The 15,200-nt window shown below is 46.0% G+C and overlaps 2 protein-coding genes across 2 annotated transcripts; both read left to right on the forward strand.

Annotated features, from left to right (window-relative positions):
- Positions 1 to 3,376: 3,376 nt before the first annotated feature.
- On the forward strand, positions 3,377 to 5,375 carry LAJ45_07013 (uncharacterized protein; the record flags this gene model as incomplete). The annotated part of the gene is made up of 4 exons (XM_046116572.1): positions 3,377 to 3,706; positions 3,771 to 3,866; positions 3,950 to 5,040; positions 5,102 to 5,375. 4 exons carry the CDS (start codon positions 3,377 to 3,379, stop codon positions 5,373 to 5,375), a joined length of 1,791 nt encoding a protein of 596 aa, XP_045970341.1.
- Positions 5,376 to 9,258: 3,883 nt separating this feature from the next.
- Positions 9,259 to 10,335, forward strand: LAJ45_07014 (uncharacterized protein; the record flags this gene model as incomplete). The annotated part of the gene is made up of 2 exons (XM_046116573.1): positions 9,259 to 9,900; positions 9,958 to 10,335. 2 exons carry the CDS (start codon positions 9,259 to 9,261, stop codon positions 10,333 to 10,335), a joined length of 1,020 nt encoding a protein of 339 aa, XP_045970342.1.
- Positions 10,336 to 15,200: the final 4,865 nt, after the last annotated feature.

Raw genomic sequence — 15,200 nt, forward strand, 5'->3', positions numbered from 1 at the left:
TCGCATGACCAATTTGATAATTACGTCTAGCTACTCGATCCCCGACTCTCCCCGAAACATTACCCCGATAATTGCTGATAATGGTGTATGTATATACATACTTCTCCGCTCTTGTTATGGTATTACTCACTGAGATGATTATAATTCTTCCTGGTAATTGCACATGCTCGAGGTTATACTCCACTTGTATAATACTCCACTCAATATGCATAAGCTAGATCTCGATCTCACAACTCCATGAATAGCATACCCCGAGAATTGCCATTCTTCCTCATGGGAATAATTAAGCTTATACCCCGATAATCTCGACGTACGTTCTACGCTATAGATCTAGCTTACTTACTGCAGAGGTTACCGAATAACTCTAACTTTATATTTATCCTGATTAGACCTGGTAAATACATGTAAGCTTCTTATAATTATCCTGATAAATTCCATTCCCCGCTACGTACTAACTAGTAACTTTATCCTCCTAATTCTGCTACTATTACTATGTACCTGTAGTTGTAGTTGATATTCATCCTGGTGATTATACTCACGCGTTTATTAAATGGTCGGAATTCTTAGTTGCAACCATTTAATGAACGCCCGAGTATTCATCCTGATAAATGATCCACCCTACTAATACCCTTTACCCTACAGCAACCCTAATACATGGCCAACCCCACCCCTGTCCCCGCCAGGACCGCCACAACCCAGAACCCAGCAGGCGGTGCACGTCGAGTGAGTGACTCATCCCTACCCTGCCCATCTGCCCAATCCAATACGAACGAACCCGCGCACACATCGAATACGAACCTCAAGAGTCACATACCGCCATAACTCGAAAAATTGGCTAGCTTCCAGAGATCAAAATTACTTGTATGGGAAACTTCTGATGCAGATCGATGCCATTCAACCAATCACTCGAAGGCGGATCCTGTCTAATGGCGGTCAGGGATTTGAGGCCAATAAAAGAGTTAGGTTTTGGACGCCAAGGGCAAATTTCTGCAAACAGAACCATCAGACAGGATCCGCCGTCAGTAGGTGAGCGACTGTACTCTACTTTACCTGAGCCATCCAGCCGACTTTTTTTTTTCGTCACTCTTCCCCCAAAACCCTAAAACCCAAAACCCGCAGCACCGGAACAAAAGTGCGGAAATGCGGAAATTTTCAAGCCTCCTCTAATTCAGGACCCCGTCGCAGACACGAACTCGTAAAATAAAATAAAAAATTAAAACCCTCGCCTGGCTCACCTCAGCAGTAGAGTGCCAAGACCTTCTAAAGCCTTAAAATTGCGCCAAGGAAGAAGCTTAATTCGTATTTTGTTCGCTAAGTCTACATAAGACTTCCAGCCAACTGCGCTAGTCACTCTGCTGCTTTAGGGACGACACACACGACAGACGTCGCAAGGTGGGTGCAATCTGTGTCTCACACCCACTCAACCCGACAGTCTGGGTCCGGAGTTTCGTCATGCCGCGCCCCTACCCTTTTTTTGTCTGTCTGTGTCTGTCTGTCTCTGTTTAATCAATCTCGGCCGACATTGAGAGTGAGTGCGCGCGCGAGTGAATGGTTGGTATTGGAATGGCATGTAGGTAACGTACTCTATCGTACCGTAAATGAAAGAAAGAAAAAAAAGGGACTGACCCTGAACTCCGCTGCTGAGGTATACGTACTCCACCCATTTTGTGGGTTGGGGGTGGTCAAGCAATTTAACAATTTAACGGTGGGATTGGGGGCGGCAGCGGAACTCCTTGCCCTAGCTAGAGTAGAGTACCTAGAAGGGGGTTGGTTGGTATGTAGTAGGTCGGGTGGTCAAAGCTATCATGCCGAGAGATCTCTCTTGCTTGTTTTGTTCGGCTATTGTGGCTTGGCGGGGGACGAGGTGAACACGGGCCGATGGGCAACGGTTGGGTGTCGAAGGAAATTGAAGGAGTGAAGGATTCACCTGGATTTTTTTTTTTTTTTTTTTTTTTTTTGGGGGGGGGGGGCAGAGGAAGGCTTGCGCTGTGGTTGGAGTGGATCTGATAAGATGCAAAGTGCAAAAACAAGACTGACGCCAGAAACAGACAAAGATAGATATTACGATGACTACAACTAACAGCAGCTTGAGGTAAACAGCAGCCCGAAGCGTCGTATCCTACGTAAGAATCTTAAGCCAGTAAGTCTCAAAATGACTCCCAAATCTGTATGTCTCTCTCTTAGAGTCTCTGTGTAGAGTCTGTCTCGCTCGTCCGTCGGGGGCCGTTACTGCGGCGGGTCGAATCGGGTTCTTTTGCCATTCTTCCTTTTCCCGCGTTCCACCGATGACTATTCTGCAACGACCTATATGTGGGTGTTTGCTATTGCATTGACATCCACTGGGCTGTCTGTTTCTGGGAATTTTTATCTCTCAGACGAGGTGCTGCATTCTGCGTTGCGTATCGTGAGTCAAGATTCCCTCGAGCTCAGCAAGAAAGCTGTAAGGGACCAGGCCACCGGGTGGAAGGGCGAGAGCCCCACCGCCACTACATTCAATTGCCTGTCGGGTTAGTTGTGCGCGCGTGTTGTGCGTGTGTGCGCTTCTTTCTTTGTTCAGATCTTCAGATCCATCAACAACGGTCTACATCCAAACTTCCCATCGGCGACACCGGAACTCCGAGTTGTCATTTGCCCTAGACACTCTCCTCTGACTACTTACTCCTCTAAACCCCCAACTATCAAGGCTTAATTCCTTCGGTAAATCCGTCAAACAGGGGTAATAATTAAAATTTTAGAGTTTGCATGCGCGGGAAAGCAGAATTAAGAAGACTGGGAGAGCCCGGGGGATTTTTCTTCCGGGGGAGTGCTTGGCGGGTGGCAGCCAAACAAGCAACTGCAACTGCAATTGTCATATTTGGCGGGCGAAAGAAGCTCCGACATGGCCTTGGCCGAGACGGATTTTTTCCTTTCGCTTAGACTTCCATTTGCTGAGGGGGGAGGCCCTGGCATACTCTATCTGGAGTTTCCTAGTTTGTAGAAAAAGCTGGAAAATGCACAGGGATCTGGGTGATCCTGCTGCTGCTGGTTGAGGTAGAGTAGTAGGGGCATGGCGTGTGGGTGGCTGATTACCTTTATTACACAAATTGTCTACAGCCGGGGGGGGGGGGGGGGGGGAAGAGGGAGGAGGGACAGGAGGGAGGGAGTGCAGGATAAATAAATATCTACCATCGTGTCCCCTCCATCGTGTGCTTCTCCAACATTACAACTCTTCAACATCAGGCATAGCTAGCTACATCTTGGTAGCCTTTCCCTGGTCGTACATAGATAAGTTCCAATCACCAGTAGTCACCCGTCGACTTCAGACTACGATTAATATACTACTATCACGCCACTGCATCAGCAAACAGCACAAATTACACAACCTAACCCATCACTAATGACCGTTCAGCCCGAAGGCCTCGAGCCACCAAGCCAGGCAGATCTAAAGAAGAACCACTCGTCCCTCACAATGACGGACTCATCAACGCTCGCTCCAAGTACATTCGATAATTTGAATGAGAAGAGCTTGAGCAACTCACGGGCTGCCTCACCCACTGATGGCGAGAAGATGGATGACATTGAGGTTGAAGACAAGGCCAAGGAGGGAGAGGGCGGGGAGAAGGGGGACGATGGTGAATACATGGAGGATGGACAGAAATATCCGGGACCAGTTGCGTTGGGTTTGATCACACTGGCACTGTGTTTAGCTGTGTTTTTAGTTGCTCTGGTGCGTTTGGGAATTCTTGTCTCATGCCTGAGTTTATGTGTGCTAACGAGTGTTTCCTATGTAGGACCAAACGATCATTGCAACGGCCATTCCCAAGATCACGGACCAGTTTGGTGCTCTTGACGACGTGGGCTGGTATGGGTCCGGGTACATGTTGACGGTTAGTTGATTCCCACGTTTTTTCCCCACGTTTCCCACGTTCTTTTTAACCCCGCGGCCGGAGCAATGTACTAATTGGGACAGATGTGCTCCTTCCAATTGATCTATGGTAAACTTTACAGCTACTTCAGTCTCAAATGGTGTTTCCTCGCGGCAATCTGTATCTTCGAACTCGGCTCTCTCATCTGCGGTGCTGCGCCTACCAGTGAAGCTCTCATCGTTGGTCGTGCCATTGCCGGTCTCGGATGTGCCGGTATCTTCTCCGGTGCCCTCATTATCCTCGCACACTCGGTACCACTCCGCAAGCGTCCAATTTACTCAGGTCTCATCGGCGCCATGTTCGGAATTGCATCTGTTGCTGGTCCCCTTATGGGTGGTGCATTCACAGACCACTTGACATGGAGATGGTGCTTCTACATCAATCTTCCCATCGGTGCCGTCGTGATCATTGCCATCATTGTTTTCTTTACCCCACCAGCCCGTGTTAAGGCTGATAAGCTTACTGGTATGGAGAAGCTCAAGGAGCTCGATCTTGCCGGAACCGCCGTTCTCCTTCCTGGTATTGTCTGTCTTCTTCTTGCGCTGCAATGGGGAGGCTCAAAGTACCAGTGGTCCAACCCAAAGATCATTGGCTTGCTCGTGACCGCCGGTGTGCTCCTCGCCGGCTTTGTCGGCGTTCAGATCTGGCGTGGTGAGAAGGCCACCATTCCCCCACGTATCTTGAGGCAGCGCTCCATCATGTCCAGTTGCATCGTCTCTTTCTCTATTGGATCCTGCTTCATGCTTCTCGTTTTCTACCTTCCCATCTGGTTCCAGGCCATCAAAGGCGTTACTGCCACCCAGTCGGGTATCCGCAATCTCCCATTGATCCTAGGAGTCACTGTCTGCTCGATCTTAGCAGGTGCAGGAACCACCATCTTTGGCTACTATACCCCCTTCATGCTTGTCGGTGCGGCTATGAGCGCTATTGGTGCTGGGCTCCTTACAACCTTCGAGGTTGACACTGCCTCGCCAATGTGGATCGGATACCAGGTTCTTTGCGGAGCCGGAATCGGTCTCGTCATGCAGCAACCTATGATCGCCGCTCAGACCGTTCTGAAGCTCGAAGATGTTCCTACTGGTACCTCATGTGTCATCTTCTTCCAGACTCTGGGAGGTGCGCTGTTTATCTCTGTGTAAGTCTCCCACTTCTCTTCTCTTCTCCTTCTATAGATAGAAGGCTAACAAGCATAACAGTGGCCAAAACGTCTTCACATCAAAGCTGATCGAGGGCCTCACCGCATCCATGCCCGACTTCAACCCCGCGATCGTGTTGTCGACCGGTGCAACAAGTCTGCAGACAATGTTCTCCGCAGAGCAGCTGCCAATGATCCTCGAGGCATACAACAACGCACTTACACAGTGCTTCTACCCCAGTGTGGCTATGGCGTGCTTGGGCTTCTTGGGAAGTCTAGGAATGGAGTGGGTCAGTGTTAAGGGAAAGAAGATTGAGATGGGAGTGGCTGCTTAGACACCCCTCTTTCATTCGTTCTCTTTGTTTTCCTTGGTGTGGTAGAAGTGTGGGCTTTTTTTTTCCCCTGGCGTTTATGATGAGCTTTTCTTCTGCTTTTCTCTTAGGGACTCTTTTTAATGGCGGTAATGTAATGGGTGTGACGATAGAGCTTGATCATTAGCTTTTTTCTTTTCTCTCTCTTTCTTTTCTGTCTTAGACATGTGCATGGGGAAGGGGAAGGGGAAGAAGGGGGGAGATAGATTTGTGCTCTACTCTACTCTGTCCTTTTTCTTTCTTTTTTGCGCTCGCTTTTTGCGTCGCTATTTTGTTGTGATATACTCTCTACTCTTGATGATTGCATGAGCTAGCTATATTTTATTAGTTGGGTTAAGGTTAACGTGTGGGGGGAATTGACATGTGCATGAAGAAAGAAAGAAAAAAAAACACAATTTCGATGTGAAGCGTGAGGTGTGAAATGTGAAAGTGAAGTGTGCAAGTGGGAAGGGTCGAGTATATCGTAAACATTGATGTATGCGGTCTTGGTCAGCTTGGGTGTTGATGCCTGTCGGTTCGGAGCGGATGCTGGTATTTCCGACGCGGCGAGCGCCAGGGTGGGCATTAGTGCGAGTGATGAATTGTGATTGCATGCCAAGCTCTGCAGTGAGATTCTATGGGAGTGGCTGGTTGGTGGTTTACGCTGGGCGGTAAGACGTCTACGATTGGAGGAGAAGTATATGAAATATTCAATCTTACTCCTTTAGTGAAATGTAGGGTGATTGTGTAATCGGCGTACTGGTCATGAAGTATCACTCGCTGAGTAAGCTCCCAGCTCAAGTTATAATTTGAACGAAGGAGCGATAAAATAGTGACTGTAATTTCTTGTAGGCGTAAGGGCGCGTATTTTATCTGGTATGTGGAACTTCGGAAAGCAATGGGGGTGTTATCGGTGCAGCGCGCCCGCGGGGTTGGCTTCAGGGCGTTGAGAGACGTAGGGCTTTCTGCAACACTCTGTATATGGTTTGAATGATTGAATCGCAGGCTGATAGAAAAGTACACACCCGTTGTCGCTACGCTTGTATAGATTGCGGCTTTTCTCTTCATGCGGGGCAGACGTGGGCTATCTTAGGCAGAAATAATTCTTCCGCTAGCCGTAGGGTCGGATGTGAGTTCGTTTGATATCCACCTAGAGATATCCTGCTTCTAATTAGAACCCTTCTTTGGTACTGGGTGTAATTATAGTCTCCCCCGCTGTAGCTCATGGAAGAGCGGTGCTTGTTGTTGCTTCTTGGAATTGTGGAGACGTTGGCTTGGTTGTGGCTGGGGGGTTATGATGTTCTAAGACTTTGTGGTTTCTCCACCATAATGGAGGGGCTGTCTAGATATATACCACTCGGGGAATTTCTGCGTGGAATGGTCCTTGGGGTTCATTGAATGTCTGGTGGTGAGGAAGTCGTAGAGAGATCGAGTAAAAGAAAAAAACTCGCTGCTAGCTTTTTAGGTTTCTCCTCGCCTTGGAAGCAATTATGGCTGACTTGATGCGCCGCGATGGGTGTTGGACGTCAAGGCGACGTAGTCAGATGGGCCGGGAGTTGGGGAGTTTGTTCATAGTGATTAATTGTGGTTTGTGTGGTAGGGGAAGATAGTGGAGTGATTGATTGGTTTATTGATAATTCGTTGATTGAGTCGATGGCGGAGTGAGAAGATGTGGTGTAGTTTGGTGCTTGGACCGTGAGGTTAAGTTCACATGTGGTATACCTCATGACTAGCGCGCAGAGCCCAGCGGCTCTGTCCACACGCGTTCCACTCATCTCCCTCGAGCTCACGCTACAGTATCCTTAAATACCTCCATGTGCCGCCGTGTGAAAAAATCATCGAAGCATCAGCATACGCTACCCCATTTACTAATATAATAGCCACACCGTTAAACACATTTCCAGTCCCCATTGGCGTCAGAATCAGCTACCCGTGGCCGGCAGTGGGTCGGCCGGTTTATGTCCACTTTTCAAGGTAATACTCTTTCTGTTTTAATAGTTTGAGGGTGAGATTGCGGTCTAATAGCTACTGTTATAAACCGCTATTTGCGTTGCCTGAATGGAAGATCACCTGTTAACCAATGGACTAGATGATTACGATCGATATACCTACCGTTGATGTGGTTAGATATAGAAGAGATGATGACGGATCCGTCATGAGAGGCCAGTTCATCTGGTGGGAGTACGTGGAAAGGATGATGAGTAGAGGCTATTCAAATATAGAGCTCGTACCTATTTTCCGGACAGCGGGGAAAATCGTCATTTCGTTAGTTTACAGGTTACGAAAAGGGTATATGTTGACATATAAATTACTGAGATACCTTGCTTAGAAGATTAATTTATATTTTAGCTAGGGAACCTGGGGACTTTACTCGAAGGCTACTACTTAGTAAAGGGTGAAACTCGGGTATTGTCTCACAATAGAACCTGGGAATATGGCATAATAGCCCTAGAGATAGATACGTGGTGGCTATGGTTGATAGTAGCGAGTTATAAAGAATCTGGAGGCATATCCGGGGGGAGGTATTCTTCTTTCCGCTATATACCAAAGAAGGATATATGCCAATTCGTTAAGCAGCCTGTATATGAAGGAGCTAAGAGTGTTTTCAGCTGAGATATGGTAAAGGCTCGCTGATGTCGACTCTAGGGGAAACACCACTTCCTCCGGCGGCGCAGAGACTTTTTGATACTGGAGAAGGCAGCAGGAAATGTTCGCGTAGAAGGCTACATATGAGAGAGGACATCATTCGAGTTAACTAAACATTTAATAAAAGTGAAGAGGAAATCAAATAGATTGAGGAGAAAACATGGGATACCATGTTGATTTCTGAGAGTAGGACGCCGTATAAATCATAAAATAAGTTGTGCTCTAATAATGGGTACTTGTTAAAATAAACAGAACCTTCTCAGACTAAGCTCATATTTTGAGTATCTACATCTTGGATGGAATTACCATGCTTAAATATAAAAAAATAAACTTGTTGTCTAGAAATTCAAGTACGTGGTTTTTATAAGTGTTGCCAGATATATAGCTAGAGAGTACAGGGGTCACGGTGTACTGCCAATTTGAATTTTTGTCTAACCTTATACACTCTTGCGAAGCGGAGCCGACTGGTTTATTTAAAAATTTGAATACTAACCTAGAAACATAGAAGTAGAATGTGGTTCCGAGTTAAGTTTAGAGTCCTTATACCCATGTCGTCTATTTGCTTAGTCAGTAGAGAATTTAAATCTGGTAATATCTATCATTCCCATTAATACTTTATCTTCTGGCTCTCGAGCACCTCTTGCATGAACAACACAAGTCTCTGAGAAGCAGGGGCGCCCTGATAAAAGGCTGATAGCAGAAGGATTTACTGCTAAAGAATAGTCGACGCAGTCAGATTACACATATGTAAAATTACCGTAGATATTGAAAATCCTGCAATAGGATGAGATTAATTGTATTTCCGGACTACAATTTCGGAAGGGGTTTAGACTTAAAAAGCTGTTATCAATATAGGGCATACACCCCTCGACCCCCTCCCGCACTTGGTTTCTGACGGCTGAAATAATCACCGCTACTGCCCCCCCCCCCCCCATCCCTACCATCCTTTACCATCACTACCCTCACTACCTTCACTACCTTCACTACCTTCACTACCTTCACTACTTTCCTGCCATCCATTACCTCTTCATCAATCTGCAACAATTACCATAGGTGAAGAGATAGTACGTTCTCTCTTCGGTCCTATCTCATTTTTCAAGAAAAAAGTATGGAATTCAACCACCAACCATCCTCCTCACATGACCAACTTTCGAATGAGTACAACCAAATGTACACAAACCCCGATCAGATAAATATAAGTCCATCCAATACACACCTGCAGATGCCTGAGTATACTAGTCAAGCTCAGGACTATAACATGGCCGCTCCTACTCATTACCATCCCCTTCAATTGCAAGAAGACATCAATCCGATGCACGGACCGATGGGTTCTCCATCTCAATGGCCTGATGCTCCTCCGGAGCTGGACCCGCCTTTCACTCATCTTGCTTTGCGTGATGTTCTCTGGTACCAGCCAGACTATCAGAATGCTGGAGTTGAACCAGAAGGCGTGGCCGTGAATCCCACCGTGGCTGCTGCTATTGCAGCATGTCATGCATCTGCAGCAGAGTTTACTAACGCTGCTGCTACATGCTACGCAGCTGCAGCTGCAATTATGGAAGCCGGTATTCCAGCGGGTAACGCATGTCAATCTGCTGCTACTGCAATTCTTTCTGCCGGGATTCCAGTAGTTGATATTTGTGTCGCTGCTGCAGAGACATGTAATGTCGCTGCTGCAGAGACATGTAATATCGCTGCGGCATATTTTGCTACGCCTTTTGGCCCTGAGGGGGATTTAGTCCCCGAAATTCCAGTTACGGGAGCTACCACCAGACGCTCTAGACGCACCAAATCTGACAAAGTCCAACCGTCCCGAATTCCAAAATCTTCGAATACGAGAATCAAGAAAGTCCAAAGTCCGAAGGTAAAGACCTAAATCCGCCCTCTTAAATCTGCATATCCTAAACCCGTAAACCCACAGGCCAAGACTGGAACCCGCTCTCGTAAACCTGCACACGCCGCAGTCAAGAAAGCTCAAGTTCCGCATGTTCAAACCGGGACCTCCTCGCACGAATCTGCGGACGCCATACCCGAGACGATTCAAACTGCAGATGCCCAGATCGAGACCCTCGGAACTACCGCTAAAAACAACCTAAAACAGACCGGCAAGAAGGCACAACCACCTAAGGTCGCTACACCAAAGACTCCGAAGAAGGCCCCCCAATCTACCGGCCACTCTTATAACCTCAGGTCAAGCAACAAAACTTATGATCTGAGATCAGCAAAAAAGGGCGGCATCCCTAAGCCAGCAACCATCAAACCCAGCAGATCAGCTGTCAAGAAGAACACCCGTAAATAGGTTGTTAGGAATGGGTCAGTCTAATGATTGACTGGAATGTACTCCTGCTAGTATAAATAATCAGTCGGTATTTCTGGGTCAATAGGGAGATTTAACCAGTGATATATAGCTACTTGCGGTATGTATAACTCCTATTTTTGCCCTCCCGTATTAAATTAAAGAAAATAAGCTGATAAATGTGCGTTATAGGTTTCTCGGTATCAAGTAGGTACCATGTATGTTTGAATTGCATTAGTGTGAAGGCTCATAGAAGCGGTTCGTATGTTCTTTTTGAACCTAGTAATCTGGATTTACTAACACTTACCCTCGGTAGTAAATATTCTTATCGGTGGTAATTCCTGAGGGTTTCGATGGGTGAATAGCAGGAAACTCGCTGTAGTTTGAAATGCTCTTAGCTATGTTTTGAGTTTCCGGCACAGGGTGATGGTACGGTAAACCATTTATGGAGGGAAAACACATGAAAGCTTTTCAAATAATTGTTGAAATTTCTGAAATTTCACAAAAGGGGATCTGCACTATGTTGTAGTTGCAAGTCATCAGAGCCGACCGGGATGACTTACATACAAATGCTGAAATGGAAAATCTTTGAGTTTCTCATAAATGTATAGGATGGTTTTGTCTTTCGGATAGCAATGGAAGAAGAAGGCCCATCGAGACAAAATATTTCGTACTGGTGTTGATAGACGTGGTAAAGTCAGCCCCTCTTAGCATATAAAATCTACTAGACACATATCTAACGACTATATAACATATATCATTAGATTTCTTCGAGTGTATTTCATGACACATGTATTATCTGGTACCTACATTCCACTACTCTCGCCACTAATGATTTCTTTAACAAAGAATATATAAACACACATGTACCTACAATAGCCGATTTACATGTAATTGAGGTAACTTAGCACGGGCAGGAGTACCCTCATTCATGAAGCAAAGATATCTAAATGGTATGATTTTCCTGCGATATCAATTGAGAAAATTCGCTTGGCCTAGCCATCTGGAGAAGATTGAAAGTAAAAATACTCTCGATACAGTGTACTGGGTTTGAAATCTGGTGCTTGTATTATTTCCCTTATTCATCCGCTACTAATGTAACCACCCTTCTGCCCTTCTGAAACTATTAATGACTCTTTATATAACGTCACCAGATCCCAAAGTAATGAGCACAACTCCTATGAACCCCCCCCCCCTCTTTTATTGAGCTAAGTCTAGGGTGACATCAGAAAAAGTGACGCCAAAAACCTGCATCATAGAACATCACTCGCCATCGATCACCACTCCAATCAAATTTTATTCCGTGGGTTCGGAGATGTAAGACTCTAATCTCTATATATCGGTACATCTGTTTATATTTGAGTTATTGGGAGCTGTTTGGCGGGCGGATAATACTAGCCCGACCTCGTTAATATAGATAGGTATTTACGGTCGGCTTCTTACGGCTACGAGTGCTTTATTTTGTCTCTTGAGATACCGATAACTATAGGGTATTATACATGTTGTTTCTAGTCAAGAATTTGAGGGGGCTTATCTTTGCCCTCCATCTCTTTTCGCCCAAGCTGTATTCAGATATGCCCTGCGTTCATGTGTGGTACCTGGGGCCGATAGTAAAAAGGTATTATATGCTAATAAGAAGTGAAAGACATCATTCAATAGACGAAGGTCCGAAATCTCACATTTATTTCTAGTTACCGACATTAAATTATACTGCTATTGGTTTTAACAAGTATTATATACTAGAACGATATTATGGTTATATGAAGGTTGATTGTGGCGTTTAAAAAGTGCAATTTGAGGAGGTGAGTTTTCGTGAGATTTTCTTCCTTAAGTCCATCGCAACAGAAACCTTCCTCTAAGCCTATCTCCATCAGCAGGTTTACAGCCGGCATGGGTATCCTATACCTCAACGAATTTTTTAAAATTAATTAGAACAAACTGCCCCCGAACATACATCTTACTTGAGAGACTGACCATGTAGATAATGATTGTCAGCAGTCACGTTGAGGAAGAGACAGATTGCTGTCATAATAGCCTATAGATAACGGTGATGAAGGGAGCGAAGAGTCGCCCACCCTCTCTCCTTTATCGGTAGGCTAGCAGGTACTCCGTCGAGTGAGTAAGAATTCCCCCTGTTGGTGGCCCTACCACATCGAAAGAAAATTCAGTTAACCAATGCCCCGCCATTTAGTCAACAGGTACCCGGTAGGTATTCTGAGGTTAAATAGGCCACTGGAAGCAGAGCAGACACCCAGTAGGTAGTCTAAGTTCCAGTGGCCCACCGGGACGCGGAGCAGATACCCAGAAGGTAATCTGTGGCCCGGTGGGAGACCAACAGCGAAACAGACACCCAATAGGTAGTCTGTGGCCAGGTTGCATATAAGGGCATTGGTTCTTCTATCCATTAAAGAGATGACGAGCTAGAAGAAATATGACGAGGAAGTGAGAGGGATTATGGTGTAGAAGGACATATGGAGAGAGCTCGAGAGAGAGGGAGTAAAGAATGAGTTAACAATAGTACTCATCTTAAGCGAGATAATAATGGGGAAAGTTGACTTATTGCAATATATGTAGTGAGAATTTGTTTATCTGTTACTTTTTGTAATGAGATGTGTTGATGGTGTCTGGTTGGTGGTGGGTGCTTTGATCAATGTAACTAGCAGCCATTTTATGTTTTGCACAGTACTGTGTTTTCCAATGTGTTTGATTGGTGCACGACTAGCGTCTGTTTGGTGTGGCATGTGTTGTGTGGGTTGACGAACAGTCATAAACTATCACTCGCACAACATAGAACTGGGGAACGACAAAGCCTGAAACAACCCCGTTCAGACTAGCTTGGGATATGGGGGGGGGGGGGCTAGTGATATCATGATATCGGAACTATTGTGGCTTGAAGTCCCCACGTGGTTGATTTCCATTAGTATGAGTTCATGAGGTTTGATGTCTCTAGATGGGCCGCATACGCACTCTCTTGCCATTCTTCGGCACCCAACCTATGATCTCCTTAACATTACATGCTTCTATATCATCATCTGAACTAGCAGTCATGAACGTACGCGTGTAATGACTGATATGAAGTCTTAACTCCGAACTACGCGATAAAGATTGGGTTCTGATGGTGTGTACGTGGTCTAAATAAACTATTAGCGGTATTTACTCATGCGGTGCGAGCTGTAGAAACTGGAGTGAAGGGTTGTCTAGGTAAAGTTGGTATAGGTCCGTTTTTCACCGTCGATGTGGCACGAATAACACCTTTCCTACCAGGGTCTAGCTAGTGACTTAGATACCTCCAGATAGAGGTGTCCAGTCAAGGCCACGCTCTCAACTCAAAATTACGCTCCTGAGAAGGGGAATGATAGTGTGTTTTACGAAAAATTGGGTTCGAGGACTTACCTCATGGCAGAGAACTCAAGAACCGGGGTCGATGAGGCGAACTCTTGCTGGCCTCGAGCTGCTCAAGGTTTGGGTCCTTGTAGTATCAGTGACATACGTTCGGTAGGGTTGATTGCGTCGATAGTAATATTGGAAGTATTCCTACATTTACATACCAGGATTGCAGTGAAATGTAATTGACAGATCTAAATAGTAGTTATCCGCCTCGGGTGAGCTCGAGCACCTCGAGGCATCACCTCTGTTTGCGCCAGCAAGCAAAGGCATAGGCGATACAAGGCGGAGGACTCAAGGCACTTGCCTCTGCCTATCTCGTGGACCAGACTACGGAAACAGAAATGCCCAGGAGGTGATTTTTTTGCGTTCCAGAGAAATTAAAATACAGCTCATATAAGCGGAAGAAATTACAGATCTTCTCACCAGACAATTTGCGACGGAAGTGTTAGGCTTTTATTAGTCAAAAAAGATCAAAAAACATTCACACAAAGAAAGTTCGAATGTTACTCTATTACAAGCTGTTCTCTTTTCAGCGGATCTAAGTAGAGAGATTCAGGTAAAAAGCGGGAAAGAGGAAACTAGGGAAGCTTATCAATGGGGCTATGGGTTATGTGACTCTTTTTAGGCGTTTATTCGGCGTTCCTTCTGGTATTTGCTTGAAATTTCTCTCCTTGGCCCTCAAGTTTGAGTCATCCTCTCACCCAACCCCTCGGACTACGCCCAAAGGTGGAGTGAGACTAGACTCCCCGGCAAGCAGAAGGCACAAAAACCGAAAGGATAAAGCGGGGGGGAGCAGAGGAGGGACAGACCTAGCTTAATTTAGGCCCCTTCTGATCCCCGGACAAAAAGCCCAGAGACCAGGAGAGGCCAGAAACGAAGAGGAAGGAAAGGGAAAGGGAAAACTGGGGGGAGAAGGGCAAAAAGGAAAGAAAAGAAGAAAAAAACACCGAAAAAACGACCTAACGCAAATTAGCCCCCTCTGGACCCTCGGGCATTATGCCCAGTGGGTGCCAGAGGAGGCAATTAACTGCGCTGCCCCGAGGGGCAGATGGCAGGTTTGCAAACCCCCCGCTGGCTTTAGACAGGGGAGGAATGCGGTTGCAGTCGAATAGCCTGAGGAAAAAGGTAGGGTGAGGGAAAACCGTGGTTTATAAAGAAAAGGGTTGGAACTAGTGCCAAGACCAGTTTTTTCATTTTCGCCGACAGAACTGGGTAGGGCAGAACATCAATAGCCCTGCACTGGCTAAGGGTTTCTTCTGCAATTGCTATTTTCACGGCACGCCAGGGGCTGTGGGCCATTCCTCGAGCCTTTGTGCTGAGCTGAAACCTACATTTATAGACACAAAAGAACGAAACAAAAGAACGAAATTTTCAAGAACCCTTGCCTTACATGCAATTTTTCTCCCACCACCGAATAAATCGATAAATGCAACCAAAAGATAATAAAAACGAGGGGGAAAAAGAGCTAAGAATAAAACACG

This window comes from Morchella importuna (assembly GCF_003444635.1).
Source record: "Morchella importuna strain M04M26 chromosome Unknown Morimp01GS021, whole genome shotgun sequence".
Classification (NCBI taxonomy): Eukaryota; Fungi; Ascomycota; class Pezizomycetes; order Pezizales; family Morchellaceae; genus Morchella; species Morchella importuna.